The sequence below is a fragment of the Podarcis bocagei genome (assembly GCF_964188305.1).
Source record: "Podarcis bocagei genome assembly, chromosome: 18".
NCBI classification, from domain to species: domain Eukaryota; kingdom Metazoa; phylum Chordata; class Lepidosauria; order Squamata; family Lacertidae; genus Podarcis; species Podarcis bocagei.
The window spans coordinates 2401654-2419207 of NC_138144.1; the positions used below are offsets into that span (position 1 = coordinate 2401654).

Consider the following 17554-nt stretch of genomic DNA (forward strand, 5'->3'; position numbering starts at 1 on the left):
AGCGTTCTTATATAACCGCTTGTTTCGTTTATAAATTGCTTCCCTGGAGCTTTCCACACTCCCCCCCCCCCAAAAAAAAAGAAACTTGAGAGATAATTAAAAGATTAAGCAGCACCATCTGTTGAAATGATCTCGTGTGTAAATAAACAGTACAGAGCCATTGTAAAGCCAGCCAGGGAGCTTATGGAGTCGTTCGCGGAGCACGGCATTAAACTGTGGAACTCTCTGCCACAGTAAGCAGGGAAGGCCAGCTTGGATGGCTTCCAAAGGAGGTTGGGCAACTGCATGGAAGAGACGGCTTTGGGCGGCATATAAATAATAGAAAATATTAACGTAACATAGCGAAATTGACTTGCAAGGTGGTGTGTTCTTCGATAAGAGATTGAGTGTTTGTGGGGGAGGGAGGCTTGTTTAATTTCATTGTACACAGGTTGTACAATGACAATAAAGGTATTATTATTGGGACGCAGGTGGCGCTGTGGTCTAAACCACAGAGCCCAGGGCTTGCCGATCGGAAGGTCGGCGGTTCGAATCCCCGCAATGACGGGGTGAGCTCCCGTTGTTCGGTCCCTGCTCCTGCCCACCTAGCACTTCGAAAGCACCTCAAAGCGCAAGTAGATAAATAGGTACCGCTCTGGCGGGAAGGTAAACGGCATTTCCGTGCGCTGCTCTGGTTCGCCAGAAGCGGCTTATTCATGCTGGTCACATGACCCGGAAGCTGTACCTTCCCACCGGAGCGGTACTTATTTATCTACTTGCGCTTTGACGTGCTTTCGAACTGCTAGGTTGGCAGGAGCAGGGACCGAGCGATGGGAGCTCACCCCGTCACGGAGATTCGAACAGCCGACCTTCTGATCGGCAAGCCCTAGGCTCTGCGGTTTAACGCACAGCGCCACACGCATCCCTTTTAGTAGCACCTTAGAGACCAACGAAGCTTGTTATAGGTAAGGTGCTACTGGAAGGAATTTTTTTATTTAGATATACCAGAGTAATGGCTCCCATCCTTTTTCGCCCGCCACTTCTGAGCCAGGACTCACTCTTCCTCTTCAGGGGGCCCGGTGGAAAATGTTTCCTAATCCTCCCCAGGATGAGGAAACCACGCTGGCTTGAGTAACGCCTTCCCGGATCCTTCCCTTGCGCTGACGAGGAGGAAAGCGAACCACCGACCTCCACTGTTGGGTTAGGCACTGGTTTTAAGCTCTGAGCTGCTTCCCTAAAGGAAGGCTGCACAAGGCTCTTTTCCCCCCCTCCAAAGATCTCTTCTCCCGGTCGAATCCTTTCGCCCAGAGATCCCTCGAATACAGATCCCGTTCCTTGAAGATGGCAAAAGCCTCTCGGGCGTTCCTCCTCGCGAGAACGCCAAGGTTCCTCCTTGTCCTTCTCCAAGCAGGTAAGATGGGAAGTTTTGGGTGCGTTCGGGTTACAGTCTCTGCCACCCTGAAGACACTGTCACTGTCATCTTTGACGATCCCCCGTAGCCGAGTAAGATTGTCTTCCATGAACACGGTTTTAACAGTGAGTCCGTAAGTGACTATGGAGGCCAATTCTGGATCCACACGTCCTTCCACAGTGGGGACATAGGTTTCCGGGCGGGAGTTGATTCCGGTGAGGGTTTGCCAAGCGTGCCTTCCTCTTAGCACGTTTCTCCCTTGTGTCCTGAGTTCGAGTGTCTTCAAAGCCCACGACACCTTTGGTCAAGGCTGTTCTCCAACTGGAGCGCTCGCAGGCCAGTGTTTCCCAGTTGTCGGTGTTTATACTACATTTTTAAAGATTTCCCTTGTGAGAGTCTTTGAACCTCTTTTGTTGACCGCCAGCATTACGTTTTCCATTTTTAAGTTCGGAATAGAGCAGTTGCTTTGGAAGGCGATCATCAGGCATCCGCACAACATGACCAGTCCAACGGAGTTGATGTCGAAGAATCATCGCTTTGACCCTGGCCATCTTTGCTTCTTCCAATACACTGGCGTTCGTTCGCCTGTCTTCCGAAGCGATGTGTAAAAAATTTGGGAGACACTGTAATAGGCCGGGGACATGAATGCTTTTATCGGTAGATAAACGCAAACAAGTTTTTAGGTGGTGCCAATGGTCTCTTCCAACTCTAGATATCACACAGTATATTTCCCCTGAGGCTTCTCTGTCTCTCATCTCCCACCTTTCTTCCTCATGTAAAACCACATCAGTTCGCATGTATCTGACACCTTTCGTCATACGGCTGTTTCAGTTTAATCTGAAGCAACACTTTGGTTTTTCTTTCGCTGCGTGTGAGGAGTAGGGGAAGGAGACCCAATAAATTCACAGAGATAACTGGCTCTGTATTGATGTCTAAACATTGATAGGGAGCCTTCATAGAATCTACGTAAGAATTTGAAGGGAACACGGGAGTCATCTAGTCCAATCCCCAGCAATGCAGTAATCATCATCATCATTATCTATTACTTACTGGGTCTCCCCAGCCACTCTGGGGGCTTCCAACAGGATATTAAAAACACAATAAAGCATCAAACATTAAAAGCTTCCCCAAACAGGGCTGCCTTCAGATGTCTTCTAAAAGTCAGGTAGTAGTTGTTCTCTTTGACATCTGGTGGGAGGGCATTCCACAGGGCGGGCGCCACCACCAAGAAGGCCCTCTGCCTGGTTCCCTGTAGCTTTGCTTCTCGCAATGAGGGAACCGCCAGAAGGCCCTCGGAGCTGGACCTCAGTGTCCGGGCAGAACGATGGGGGTGGAGACGTTCCTTCAGATATACTGGACCAAGGCCGTTTAGGGCTTTCAAGGTCAGCCCCAACACTTTGAATTGTGCTCAGAAATGTCCTGGGAGCCAATGGAGGTCTTTCAGAACCGGTGTTATATGGTTCCAGCGGTATCTCCCAGTCACCAGTCCAGGTGCCGCATTCTGGATTAGTTGTAGTTTCCAGGTCACCTTCAAAGGTAGCCCCACGTAGACCGCATGGCAGTAGTCCAAGCGGGAGATAACCAGAGCATGCACCCCTCTGGCCAGACAGTCTGCGGGCAGGAAGGGTCTCATCCTGCATACCAGATGGAGCTGCCCTGGACACAGAATTAACCTGCGCCTCCATGGACAGCTGTGGGTCCAAAATGTCTCCCAGGCTGCACACCTGGTCTTTCGGGGGCACAGCGATCCCCATTCATGACCAGGGAGTCTTCCACATCTTCCCGCCCCGTCCCCCAGAAACAGCACTTCTGTCTTGTCGGGATTTGACCTCAATCCATTTAGCCGCTATCCATCCTCCAAGTCTTTCTCTTTTCATATCTGAGTTGAAAATCCCTGCTCATAGCACGCCGTGGAGAACCATAGCATAGAAGAACAGCCTTGCTGTCATTTTGAAAAGATACCTATCCATTACTCTGCAAATAAAATTATATCCTTTTGGGCCTAAACTAGTCCATACTCCGCTGAAACTGCATACAATTGTACCTTTGTTCCCAAATGCCTTGAAACTCAGACGTTTTGGCTCCCAAACACCGCAAACCCAGAAGTGAGTGTTCCGGTTTGCGAACGTTCTTTGGGACCCGAACGTCTGGTTCCGCGGCTTCTGATTGGTTGCGAGATCTTCCTGCAACCAATCGGAAGCCGCGCTTTGGTTTCCGAACGTTTCGGAAGTCGAACGGACTTCCGGAACAGATTCTGTTTGACTTCCAAGCTCCGATTGTAAATGTTCCTTTTCTTGTCTCCTGGCGCAGCTTTGGAAAACAATTGCTTTTAAATAGTTCTGCCGCAACCTGCTGCCGTCCGGACCCAATTCATCCGACGGCCTTTTCTCGCACAGGTCTCTGGTTCTTCGCCCCAAGCGCTTCGGGGGGCTGGGTTATCGGGGGCAAGGAAGTTGTGCCCCATTCCCAGCCCTTCATGGCCTCCATCCAGGTGAACGGGGCACACGTCTGCGGTGGGTTCCTGGTGCGCCGAAAGTGGGTCATGACGGCGGCTCACTGCCTGATGCCCAGGTAACTTGGAACCAAGAGGTATAAAAAATCAATGCTCCTGTTTTTTAAAAATTGAAACAAATCAGATATTATATATATATATATATATAAAAATAAAATGCCGGGGGGGGGGTCTTTCTAAAGATAGTTTTCTATTTAAGTTACATTATAGTCCAAAGGCTAAAGTAAAGGGGACCCCTGACCATTAGGTCCAGTCGTGGCCGACTCTGGGGTTGCAGCGCTCATCTCGCTTTACTGGCCGAGGGAGCCGGCGTCCAGCTTCCGGGTCATGTGGCCATCATGACTAAGCCGCTTCTGGCGAACCAGAGCAGCGCACGGAAACACCGTTTACCTTCCCGCCGGAGAGGGACCTGTTTATCTACTTGCACTTTGTGCTTTCGAACTGCTAGGTTGGCAGGAGCGGGGACCGAGCAACGGGAGCTCACCCCGTCATTGCGGGGATTCGAACCGCCAACCTTCTGATCGGCAAGTCCTAGGCTCTGTGGTTTAACCCACAGCGCCACCCGCGTCCGTTCCCAGTCCAAAGGCTATTCATCAGGAAATAAGGTTTTGTTTTAAATTTTTCATGTGTGGTTCAGATCCACCGCGCAGCCACCATCCTCACTGGGTGACATTGAGGGGGCCATCCGCTGCTTTTCAAAGATTAAAAAATCAGCAATAAACCCAGGACAGATTCGAGCGTACGTCCACATCCCACATGTCTGGTTGGACAGGGACTGAAAGAACTACAGCGGACGCACCTGCCTGTGTCAAGTTCAAGTGGCAGGGAGTTCCAGAGCTTAGGTGCTGCCAGATTAAAAGATCAATTTCTTACCAATGTGCAATGGGTATTCCGCAGCACCTGGGCCAGAAACTCAGACAGCTGCCTGTTTGGGCTGTTTCCGCTGTCTGGATTGTCCTGCCTTGGGGAGTGGGCTTGGCATCATCCCGGGGCGCCTCCTGTATAATAATAATAATAATAATAATAATAATAATAATAATAATAATAATAAATTTTATTTATATCCCGCCCTCCCCAGCCGAAGCTGGGCTCAGCGCGGCTAACAACAATCAAAATAATCCAACATTCTAAAAACATTCATTATAAAATTAATTAAAATCAAATTGATGGCAACCATTAAGCAAAATTCTGTGCAGATTGCCAGAGGAGGGGGTCAGGCTGCGCCCTGACCAAAGGCCTGGTGGAACAGCTCTGTCTTGCAGGCCCTGCGGAAAGATGCCAAGTCCCGCAGGGCCCTAGTCTCTTGGGACAGAGCGTTCCACCAGATCGGAGCCACAGCCGAGAAAGCCCTGGCTCTACTTGAGGCCAGCCTAACCTCTCTGTGGCCTGGGACCTTCAGGATATTTTTATTTGCAGACCGTAGGTTCCTCTGTGGGGCATACCAGGAGAGGCAGTCCCGTAGGTACGAGGGTCCTAGGCCGTATAGGGCTTTAAAGGTTAAAACCAGCACCTTAAACCTGATCCTGTACTCCACCAGGAGCCAGTGCAGCTGGTATAGCACCGGGTGAATGTGATCTCGCAGCGAAGACCCCATAAGGAGTCTCGCCGCGGCATTCTGCACCCACTGGAGTTTCTGGGTCAGTCTCAAGGGCAGCCCCACGTAGAGCGAGTTACAATAATCCAGTCTGGAGGTGACCGTCGCATGGATCACAGTGGCTAGGTCAGGGCGAGAGAGGTAAGGAGCCAACTGCTTAGCTTGGCGGAGATGAAAAAATGCCGCCTTTGTTATAGCTGCAATCTGCGCCTCCATGGAGAGGGAGGTATCGAAGATTACACCCAAACTCTTAACGGACGATGCTGGCACTAATTGCACCCCCGCAAGAGATGGGAGTTGCCCCCTCAATCCCATATCTGCTAGTTTGTTTGTTTTTTAATTAAATTTTATTTAAAATAATGATTACACAATACAAGCAAAATACTGCAAATACATACATACATATATACCGTATTTTTCGCTCTGTAAGATGCACCAGACCACAAGACGCACCTAGTTTTTGGAGGAGGAAAACAAGAAAAAAAAATATTCTGAATCTCAAAAGCCAGAACAGCAAGAGGGATCGCTGCGCAGTGAAAGCAGCAATCCCTCTTGCTGTTCTGGCTTCTGGGATAGCTGTGCAGCCTGCATTCGCTCCATAAGACGCACACACATTTCCCCTTACTTTTTAAGAGGGGAAAAGTGAGTCTTATAGAGGAAAAAATACGGTATTTCAGATAAGCACACATATATAAAAAAGAACAAAAACGAGAAAAAGGAAGAAAAGGAAAAAATAAGAAGAAAAGTTGGAAGAATTTCTTTCAAATTTATTCTACGAATATCTCAATAATAAAATTCCATTGATTGACTTCCATCGCTTACACTGCACTTCCTATATACATTTAAGCAAAATTGTATCCGTTATTCCACATTTTCCCCATACAATCTCATACAAATATTCTAATCAATAAGTTTTCTACATCTATTCTAAAAGATAAAGGTACCCCTGACCGTCAGGTCCAGTCGTGACCGACTCTAGGGTTGCGCGCTCATCTCGCTCTATAGGCCAGGAGCCGGCGCTTGTCCGCAGACAGCTTCCGGGTCATGTGGCCAGCAGGACTAAGCCGCTTCTGGTGAACCAGAGCAGCGCACGGAAACGCCGTTTCCCTGCCCACCAGAGCGGTACATATTGATCTCCTTGCACTGTGTTGCTTTCGAACTGCTAGGTGGGCAGGAGCAGGGACCGAACAACGGGCGCTCACCCCGTCGCGGGGATTCGAACCGCCAACCTTCCGATCAGCAAGTCCTAGGCTCTGTGGTTTAACCCACAGCGCCACCCGCGTCCCACATCTATTCTAAACACAACCAATACCTTACACTGAATCTTTGTCTACATAAATAATCATTTACACATTTCCATTGTTTCTGAGTTATATTTTTTGGTTTTGATCTGATCAAATCAGTCCGTATCTTCTGCTTTGTAACCGCGCTTTACAAACTGAAACTCCAGGCGATCGCCGTCCGTCCGCATCGTGCTCGGCGCCCACTCCCTCGCGGCCCCTGAGGCCTCGCAGCAGATTTTCGGGGTGCAAGAATCCATCGCTCACCCGCTATACAACTCTGGGACCGTGACAAACGACATCCGCTTGCTCAAAGTGAGTAGGGCGAGGGAAGTCCTGGCTAAATACGTTCTGCTCTTTAAGGGTTGGGGGTTGGCTCAACTCAAAATAGTCCGGCATGAAAATCCCCAAACTCGGTTCCATGGGTGACTCAGTCAACTCCCTGGGATAGTTTCTTGTTGTACATTGTTTCTAAATTTATTGTTGTAAGGTAAAGGGACCCCTGACCATTAGGTCCAGTCGTGGCCGACTCTGGGGTTGCGGCGCTCATCTCGCTTTATTGGCCGAGGGAGCCGGCGTACAGCTTCCGGGTCATGTGGCCAGCATGACTAGGCCGCTTCTGGCAAACCAGAGCAGCGCACGGAAACGCCGTTTACCTTCCCGCTGGAGCGGTACCTATTTATCTACTTGCACTGGTGTGCTTTCGAACTGCTAGGTTGGCAGGAGCAGGGACGGAGCAACGGGAGCTCACTCTGTCTCAGGGATTCGAACGTCTGACGTTCAGATAGGCAAGCCCTAGGCTCTGTGGTTTAGACCACAGCGCCACCCGCGAATAGAGGACCTCGAAACGATTTTGAGTCACGGTTGTCCTTGCTTAAATACCCCGTTCTGCCGCTAGAGGCTTAACACCAGCACTAAACATGTCCCCTGATTCACCTTGCAGCTGAACGGCTCTGCTGTCTTCAATCACGCCGTTCAACGTGTCAGGATCCCGCGAGCCAACACCGACCCCCGCCCGGGAGTCATGTGTCACGTGACGGGCTGGGGGGACACCTCCAATTATGGGACGATTCCCACCATACTGATGGAGGCCAACACAACCATTGTCGACCGGAAAGCATGCAACGTATCGTGGGCTGGCCAAATCCGCCGCTGCATGATCTGCGCCGCGAACACCGACCCCAGTCTCCGCGGATTCTGCTCGGTGAGTGCTATTTTTTGGGGGGGGAGTGCCCAAATCAGAATTTTCTGAACCAGAAAACCCGGCGCCTTCTTGAATTCCGAATGCCAGGTTTTTATTTATTTCGTTTCTGCAAAAGATTTCTTTTTATAATCTATATATAAAACGGAGAGAGAGCGTCTGCTAACGACAGCTCAGAATAAAAATATGAAAAGTGAAACCATATACAGTGGTACCTTGGTTCTCAACCTTAATCTGTTCCGGAAGTCCGTTCCAAAACCAAAGCGTTCCAAAACTATGGCACCCTGCTTTCCCATAGAAAGTAAGCCAAAACAGATTAATCTGTTCCAGACTTTTTAAAACAACCCCTAAAACAGCAATTTAACATGGATTTTACGCTCTAATGAGACTATTGATCCATGAAATGAAAGCAATAATCAATTATGACAAAAATTCAAATTAATTTTTTATTTTTTTTACCTGCACTGATGATGGTCGCTGTTTGGATGGGGGGCTTTTATCCATTTATGCAGTCACACAAACAATCAGTCAGTAGCTGAACTGGGTTCCAAAAAACAGTCACAAAATTAACCGAAAAAGCCTCAGAAACAAAAATGCAAAATAACAGCAAAAACAAAAGCACCAAACTCAATCCGTTCCGGAAGTCCGTTTGACTTCTGAAGTGTTCGAAAACCAAGGAGCAGGTTGGTAAACAGTGTTTCTGTGCACTCTGGTGTCTCATTGCGCCAGAAGCGGTTTAGTCCTGCTGGCCACATGACCCGGAAAGCTGTGGACTAACGCCGGCTCCCTCAGCCTGAAAGCGAGATGAGCGCCGCAACCCCAAAGTTGCCTTTGACTGGACTTAACCGTCCAGGGGTCCTTTAAAAAAAGCCAATGCAATTCTGGGCTGCATCAATAGGAGTATAGCATCTAGATCAAGGGAAGTAATAGTGCCACTGTATTCTGCTCTGGTCAGACCTCACCTGGAGTACTGTGTCCAGTTCTGGGCACCACAGTTCAAGAAGGACACTGACCAACTGGAACGTGTCCAGAGGAGGGCAACCAAAATGGTCAAAGGCCTGGAAACGATGCCTTATGAGGAACGGCTAAGGGAGCTGGGCATGTTTAGCCTGGAGAAGAGGAGGTTAAGGGCTGATATGATAGCCATGTTCCAATATATAAAAGGATGTCACATAGAGGAGGGAGAAAGGTTGTTTTCTGCTGCTCCAGAGAAGCGGACACGGAGCAATGGATCCAAAGTACAAGAAAGAAGATTCCACCTAAACATTAGGAAGAACTTCCTGACAGTAAGAGCTGTTGGACAGTGGAATTTGCTGCCAAGGAGTGTGGTGGAGTCTCCTACTTTGGAGGTCTTTAAGCAGAGGCTTGACAACCATATGTCAGGACTGCTCTGATGGCGTTTCCTGCTTGGCAGGGGGTTGGGACTCGATGGCCCTTGTGGTCTCTTCCAACTCTATGATTCTATGATTCTATGACATTTACCTTCAGAGTGGGTACCGGTGGCACTGACCTTTGTCTCCTTCGCATGCCAGGGCGACTCAGGAGGACCCCTGCTTTGCGGTTCCAGAGTCCACGGGATCGTCTCTTTCAACGGACGCCGCTGTGGGGACCGCCGGTTCCCGGACGTCTACACTCGCATCTCCAAATACATCGCCTGGATCCGTTACGTACTACAGACGTTTTGAACTGGAGCAAGTTGTGCATGTGTGTGTGTCTTTGGCGAAGGCCGTGTTGGGGAGAATTTTCTGTCCTCCCCTCAGGAAGGAAGTGATGGAGTTGGAATAACAATAGCTTTTTTAAAAAATTAAAAATAAACTCTCCATTTTATAAAAGCAGGAGCTGTCGTCCCCATTAGACTCCACAGTGAGTGTGTGTGTGTGTGAGAGAGAGAATGGTTATTTTTGTGTGGTTCTGTGGAATAATTTTCTGCTGAACAGAGCCTTTTTGACACCCTCACGAGTCAGTGTGCTCTCCTTCCTTGGAGATATGTTGTTGTTGAGTCATTTAGTCGTGTCCGACTTTTTGTGACCCCCTGGACTAGAGCACGCCAGGCCCTCCTGTCTTCCACTGCCTCCCGCAGTTCGGTCAATCTCATGATTGTAGCTTCAAGAACACTGTCCAACCATCTCGTCCTCTGTCGTCCCCTTCTCCTTCTGCCCTCCATCTTTCCCAGCATCAGGGTCTTTTCCAGGGAGTCTTCTCTTCTCATGAGGTGTCCAAAGTATTGGAGCCTCAGCTTCAGGATCTGTCCTTCCAGTGATGCTTTAGATACCTATTGGGTCCATAAATTGCCATATAGCATATATTCAACAGAAAAAAAACAGTGACCATTTGTTGTTGACAAAGGATAGCTGGACATAGAAAGGGCCCCATTACCTTCAGTAGCTGAGGGCCTCGTCAAACCTAAATACCTACCTGCCCGTCCCCCACGGGACGGCGGCTCTGGCGGAAAACGCTTTCCTCCCATCGGCCGAAAGCATCTCCCATCTGTTTTGACTTTGTGGCGTCGTTTTCCAGCCCAGCCAAGGACAACTGGGAACGAGAGCAAAGAGTCGGGCGAGGGTGAGGGAGACGAGTCGACAGGGCACCAAAAACAACACGTCTCCTAATTGTGTCCTGATGGGCCAGCCTTCCTCGCCCCTTTCTGAGGAATGATGCGTCTGGAAAAGGGACAGGGACTATCAGTGGTTAGGGACGAGGCCAGGAGGGCTGGGGCGACCTCCCAGGCATGTCACGGTATCCCTAAGGAGTTGCAGGATTTGTTGAGACTGGAGGAACAACCCCTTGCATATATCGCCATATAGCATATATTCAACACAAAAAAAACCCTTAACAGGAAAAGCTGTTCCCATGTTTGATCTCCTGCACACATACTAAAAGGTAAAGGGACCCCTGACCATTAGGTCCAGTCGTGACCGACTCTGGGGTTGCAGCGCTCATCTCGCTTTACTGGCCAAGGGAGCCGGCGTACAGCTTCCGGGTCATGTGGCCAGCAGGTCTAAGCCGCTTCTGGCGAACCAGAGCAGCGCACGGAAACACCGTTTACCTTCCTGCCGGAGAGGTATCTATTTATCTACTTGCACTTTGACGTGCTTTCGAACTCCTAGGTGGGCAGGAGCAGGGACCGAGCAACGGGAGCTCACCCCGTCATTGCGGGGATTCAAACTGTTGACCTTCTGATCGGCAAGTTCTAGGCTCTGTGGTTTAACCCGCAGCGCCACCCATGTCCCGGACACATACTAGGTATCACCTAAACATCGACATCACTCACCTTGAGCCAACCTTGCCTACCTCGAAAGGGTTGTCGTAAAGGGAAAATGTGCGAGGAAAGGAATCGCGTCTAACACCTTCGACAGTGAAAGAAAAACAAAGGAAAGGAAATAAAATCGTAGCTGCAAACTGCCTCAAGTCCATTCTGCTGCCGGATGCCACCAGAAAGTTCTTCCCGATGTTCTGAGTCGGAACTTGAAGCCACGGGTTCGAGTCCTGCCCTCCGGAGCAAGAGAAAACAAGTTTGCTCCATCTTCCATGTGACAGCCCTTGAGATATTTGAAGATGGTTATCTTATCTCCTCACAGTCTCCTCTTTTCCAGGCTAAACGTACCCAGCTCCTTCAAGCGTTCCTCATCAGGCTTGGTTTCCAGACCCTTGATCCAAAATGGTCAAAGGCCTGGAAACGATGCCTTATGAGGAACGGCTAAGGGAGCTGGGCATGTTTAGCCTGGAGAAGAGGAGGTTAAGGGGTGATATGATAGCCATGTTCAAATATATAAAAGGATGTCACCTAGAGGAGGGAGAAAGGTTGTTTTCTGCTGCTCCAGAGAAGCGGACACGGAGCAATGGATCCAAACTACAAGAAAGAAGATTCCCCCTAAACATTAGGAAGAACTTCCTGACAGTAAGAGCTGTTCGACAGTGGAATTTGCTGCCAAGGAGTGTGGTGGAGTCTCCTACTTTGGAGGTCATTAAGCAGAGGCTTGACAACCATATGTCAGGAGTGCTCTGATGGTGTTTCCTGCTTGGCAGGGGGTTGGACTCGATGGCCCTTGGGGTCTCTTCCAACTCTAGGATTCTATGATTCTATGATCATCTTGGGTCTCCTTCCAGCTTGTCAATATTCTCCTTAAATTGTGGTGCCCAGAATTGGACACATTATTCCAAGCGTGGTCTGACCAAGGCAGAATAAATTGGGACTATGACTTCGCTTCATCTGTGGGTGCAGCCTAGAATGGCGTTAGCTTTTTTTGGTGCTCACATCAAGTTTGTGGTCCACCAAGACCCCTAGATCCTTTTTACATGTCCTGCTAGCAAGCCAGGTGTCCCCCATCTTATATTTGTGCATCTGGTTCTTCCTGCCTAAGTGAAAAACCTGGCATTTGCCCCTGTCGAAATTCGTTTTGCCAGCTTGGGCACAGCTCTCCAATCCGTGAAGGTCGTTTTGAAGGCAAACATTCGCACAAACTCTCCTGCTAGCGTGAATAACGTTGGAGGGGAAATGTTGGGCAGAATCACAAGTGGAAATGGGTACAAATTTCTGTGCGGACGTCCTTCCTTCCCCAAATCACAAACGGATGGCCCAGCTCCGAGGGCCTTCTGGCGGTTCCCTCCCTGCGAGAAGTGAGGTTACAGGGAACCAGGCAGAGGGCCTTCTCGGTGGTGGCGCCCTCCCTTTAGATGTCAAGGAAATAAACAACTACCTGACTTTTAGAAGAGACCTGAAGGCAGCCCTGTTTAGGGAAGTTTTTAATATTTGATTAATTGTTGTATTTTAATCTGTTGGAAGCTGCCCAGAGTGGCTGGGGAAACCCAGCCACATGGGTGGGGTATAAATAATATTATTATTATTATTACTGATGGGGGAAAGGGGAAAGCAGAGGGGGAGAATTAGAAATGGAGAGGAGGAAATTAAATTTACAGATCGCCTGGGAGCCCCAGACTTAATCCAGTGTACCACCTTGAGGGTCTTTGTTTATCCCCGAGCCGAGAGAAAGCCGCCACTAGACGCGCCCGGCGACGGCGAAACTGCGTCATTTTTTTGGAAGAGGAAAAACCTACGCAACCCCTCTTGGAATGCGACGCTCTGCTTTTCTCCTTTTATAGCCTGCAACATTCTGCCTGTTTTCTCCTCTCTCTTGGTCTGGGTTTTCAATCTCTTGATGCTAGGACTTTAGGGGATTTTGGGGGACGGCAAATCTCCTAAGGATGAACGGAAAGCCTGCCTGGATCAGAAAAGTCTAGTCCGGCTGGCTGGCCTGTCTGCCAGATGGCCTTGTGGGAAGCTCTCAAAACGACCCGCTACCTTCTGCCGCCTCTCAGTGTACCTGCCTGCGTTTTCAAGGTAGACTGTCCCTGACGCCTGGAAGCTCCATTTGGCACAGATTTACCGCTTGGCTTCCAATATGCCTGGAAAGACAAAGGGCTTTGAGAGCTATCAGTAGATCTAGGTCATAGACAAGAGCCCTGAAGGTGTTGGCAGCAGGCCACCCAAATTGGCAGGCATCCTAAACGGCCTCGGTCCAGTATATCTGAAGGAGCGTCTCCACCCCCATCGTTCTACCCGGACACTGAGGTCCAGCGCCGAGGGCCTTCTGGCGGTTCCCTCACTGCGAGAAGCGAAGTTACAGGGAACCAGGCAGAGGGCCTTCTCGGTAGTGGCTCCCTCCCTGTGGAACACCCTCCCGTCAGATGTCAAAGAGAACAACAACTACCAGACTTTTAGAAGACATCTGAAGGCAGCCCTGTTTAGGGAAGCTGTTAATGTTTGATGTATTACAGTATTTTAATATTTTTTTGGAAGCCGCCCAGAGTGGCTGGGGAAGCCCAGCCAGATGGGCAGGGTATAAATAAATTATTATTATTATTATTATTATTATTATTATTATTATTATTATTATTATTATTAATTATCCCTCTGTCTCCTGTGGGAGGGAGTTTCTTTGTGTACCTGATCCGCTAAGGTAGGGTTAACAGATGTCCCCGGGGTCAGCCCCCGGATTTGCAAATCTGTCCCCGGACACATTCCATCCCCGGAATGTCCCCGGATTTGCAAATCTGTCCCCAGGAAACATGGCAGCGGCAGCCTCAGCCAGCCTGGTAGCGCCGTTGGCTATGGCTGGCTTCAGGAGCTGCTCGCTGCCGCCACCACGGGGGAACCGGGGACATCCGGCGGTACAGATCTCCTGTCACCTTTGTTTTGACTGATCGGGGAGGCCAGGAGTCGCGGGCAGGTGGCCGTTGCCCAGGAAGGGCGCAAGGCGCGCGGCTTCTCTGCCAGGCAAGGTGCAAAGCCCGTCTTTCGCACCCTGTGAAACATAAATGCGCAGAGTTTTTTAAAAAACTGGGAAACACTGCGACTCCCAAGTACTGTCTCCTGATCAGTCAAAACAAAGGGGGGAGGAGATTGGGGGAGGCTCAGGAGTCACGAGGAGGTGGCGCGCCGTTGCCCAGTTTTTAAAAAATATTTATGTTTCGCCGGGTGCGAAAGAAGGGCTTTGCGCCTTTATACAATATGCATGTGTGCTTGGACCCAGGGTCTTTTGCCTCGCCATTCCCACTACAGGCTCCTTTTGCTGTTGTTGTTGTTTAGTCGTGTCCAACTCTTTGTGACCCCCTGGACCAAAGCATGCCAGGCCCTCCTGTCTTCCACTGCCTCCCGCAGTTTGGTCAAACTCATGTTCGTACCTTCAAGAACACTGTCCCACCATCTCGTCCTCTGTCATCCCCTTCTCCTTGCGCCCTCCATCTTTCCCAACATCAGGGTCTTTTCCAGGGAGTCTTCTCTTCTCATGAGGTGGCCAAAGTCTTGGAGCCTCAGCTTCAGGATCTGTCCTTCCAGTGAGCACTCAGGGCTGATTTCCTTCAGAATGGAGAGGTTTGATCTTCTTGCAGTCCATGGGACTCTCCAGAGTCTCCTCCAGCACCAGAATTCAAAAGCAGCAATTCTCCGGCGATCAGCCTTCTTGATGGTCCAGCTCTCACTTCCATACATCACTACTGGGAAAACCATGGCTTGAACTATACGGACCTTTGTTGGCAAGGTGATGTCTTGGAGCCTCAGCTTCAAAAAAACAAAACACCATACGCTAAGGGACTCTTACTCTTCCCGCAGAGTCGGCACCCAGTCTGCTCCCTTGAAAGGTTCGTCAAAATCGGGAGGGAATGGGCCTTGTTTTCAAAGAGGAGGGAAACTGGGTCAGGATTTCGGTCTAACTTAGCCATAGCAGAAATTTAATCGGCTGCGGGTTTTTTCTCTCTGCTGCTGCTGCTGTGTGTGTGTCTGGTAGGGTGTGGAATTTTGCATTTTCTTTCCTGCATTTCACTGGAAACTCCCGCCTGCAGGCAGACATAACAAAACCGCCCTCCTAGAGTTTGGTCTGAACTCGAGGATTTGATGAGACACACACTCATGCGGCAAAGGCAAGCTATCTTTTATTGCATCTGCAAATCCCCTCCCTCCGTCTCCAAAAGGCTTGGCTGCTTTCGAAACATCTGGCAGCGAAGCTTTCTTGGGAAACCGGGATATGGAAATGACCTAATACAAAGAGGGTTATGAAGAATGCACCCGTTGGCCTCGGTTTTGCAGATTCTTGCACTCAGATCCTGCCTTCGGGTTTCTCATAAGGGGCACCCTGAGATGAGGATGCTAGACGAGTGGGAATGCTTAGGCCTGATCCAGCAAGCCGGGGTTTTCCCCCTTGCTCTTACAGAACCTCCAGGTACAGTTGCAGTCTATCCGCACTCCAAGGTTCTTAGGGGTATTTGGCCAGGGGGCTGGGCTCCCTTTTGTCTGATCCAGTTCTGCAACGGAACAAAAAGCAACTGCACAACGTGTTTCCAAAACAACAAGAACAACAACTTCTACAACCATACAGCCCACGCGAAGTCTGCAAGTTTAGTCAACTGCTCTAAAGCAGCCTGAAATTTGCACAACCGCTAAAAAGCACAAAGGCAAGTCAGTAAAAGAGCGCTTGTGTGATGTGTGGCGGTGGACCTGTGAGAGACCAGAGTTCGAATCCCCACTCAGTGGCTGTGAAGCTCACTGGGTGCAGCTTTGGGGCTTTCGCTACCTCTCAGTCTGACCCGCCTCACAGGGTTGTGGGATTAAATGCGGGGGGAGGGAACTATGCAAGACATCTGGAGCTTCTTGAGAGGGGGAGAAGGTGGAATATAAATGCAATCAGTCGACCTGATGGAAATGCAAGTTCACAAATGAGCAGGGTTTGAAATGCATGAATAGGTTTGCAAGGCAGAAATGTCTTCACTTTATTGCTGGCACAGAGCAGGGACCAATCGAATCCTCCTTTGGGGAGTTTCCAAATTGGGACGGGGCCATCGCTGAAAAGCCCCTGTTCTCACGCCAACCAGAGCCCGCCACATCTCTCAGTGGCAGAACGGGAAGCAGGACACAGGAAGATACCTGCTAAACATGGCACAGGGCAGGCAGGCGGGTCTCTGCGGAAACATGGCCTGGAGGGTAAGACTCGAACCCATGGCTTCAAGTTGCAGGAAAGGCGCGCCGAATAAACAGCAGGAAGAACTTGCTGAAAGGAAGAGCTGTTCGGCAGTGGAACGGACTCCCAGGAGGGTCCCTTCCAATTCTACAATTCTATGCTTCTATGATCTGGATCTGAGTAGCTGAATATGCTGGTGTCACAGCCCCATTGCAGTGAACTCTGACCCATCCGATTTTGGTCCCCACTCCACACACCCCCCCCTTTAGTTGGCTTCTAAGCATGCGAATGAAGGGACGCAGGTGGCGCTGTGGGTTAAACCACAGAGCCTAGGACTTGCCGGTCAGAAGGTCGGCGGTTCGAATCCCCGCAATGACGGGGTGAGCTCCCGTTGCTCGGTCCCTGCTCCTGCCAACCTAGCAGTTCGAAAGCACGTCAAAGTGCAAGTAGATCAATAGGTACCGCTCCGGCGGGAAGGTAAACAGCGTTTCCGTGCGCTGCTCTGGTTCGCCAGAAGCGGCTTAGTCCTGCTGGCCACATGACCCAGAAGCTGTACGCCGGCTCCCTCGGCCAGTAAAGCGAGATGAGCGCTGCAACTCCAGAGTCGGCCACGACTGGACCTAGCGGTCAGGGGTCCCTTTACCTTTACCTTTAAGCATGCAAATAGACCGGGGGGGAGACTGGATATTTGTGTCAAGGCCAAATCAGGGACCAAAGCCACCCCATTCCTAAGGGGCAAAGTACATCTGGGGAAGGGGTCGGTTTGCAAATTATCCAATGCCACAGATTCCCTAAACTAGGGGTGCCCAAACCAGGAACATGCATGAGGGCCGACCAAACTTGTTGATTATTTTTTTTAGGATTTTACCCCAAAGTTGCTGAGCTTTTTTTTAAGGATTTTACCCCAAGACATATACGACCACAGGGGCCAAAATAAATGGACCAGCGGGCACGCGAAACGGACTTTGGACACGGCAGCCCTAAACGGAGCCTGCACTTACACCGTTCCATTTAAAGCACAAAGCAGACTGCGGTGGTTCGCCCCACGTGCGGAGCTATAACTCCCAGCACCACGAAACTACAGTTTCCGGGAGTCTCTGGAAGGGGCTGGGTTGGTGGAAGGCGCT

General features: G+C 50.0%; 1 protein-coding gene across 2 annotated transcripts; it reads left to right on the top strand.

Moving 5' to 3' along the window:
* Positions 1-74: 74 nt before the first annotated feature.
* On the top strand, positions 75-17512 carry LOC308577637 (serine protease 57-like). Of its 2 annotated transcripts, none has more exons than XM_081178010.1 (5): positions 75-1390; positions 3787-3961; positions 6947-7091; positions 7720-7980; positions 17288-17512. In XM_081178010.1, exons 1-5 carry the CDS (start codon positions 1321-1323, stop codon positions 17486-17488), a joined length of 852 nt encoding a protein of 283 aa, XP_081034136.1. In that variant the 5' UTR covers positions 75-1320; the 3' UTR covers positions 17489-17512. The 2 variants fall into 2 exon arrangements, with proteins under 2 accessions (XP_081034136.1, XP_081034137.1); XM_081178011.1 differs by lacking the exon at positions 17288-17512 and adding an exon at positions 9510-9813 and having other exon boundaries at positions 647-1390.
* The last annotated feature ends 42 nt before the right edge of the window (positions 17513-17554 follow it).

Bases quoted from the DNA above. Each gene is read 5' to 3' on its own strand.
- LOC308577637 (XM_081178010.1), top strand. From the start codon at position 1,321: ATGGCAAAAGCCTCTCGGGCGTTCCTCCTCGCGAGAACGCCAAGGTTC. The intron at 1,391-3,786 runs GTAAGATGGGAA...TTTCTCGCACAG, and splicing joins CCTTGTCCTTCTCCAAGCAG to GTCTCTGGTTCTTCGCCCCA. The intron at 7,092-7,719 runs GTGAGTAGGGCG...TTCACCTTGCAG, and splicing joins ACGACATCCGCTTGCTCAAA to CTGAACGGCTCTGCTGTCTT.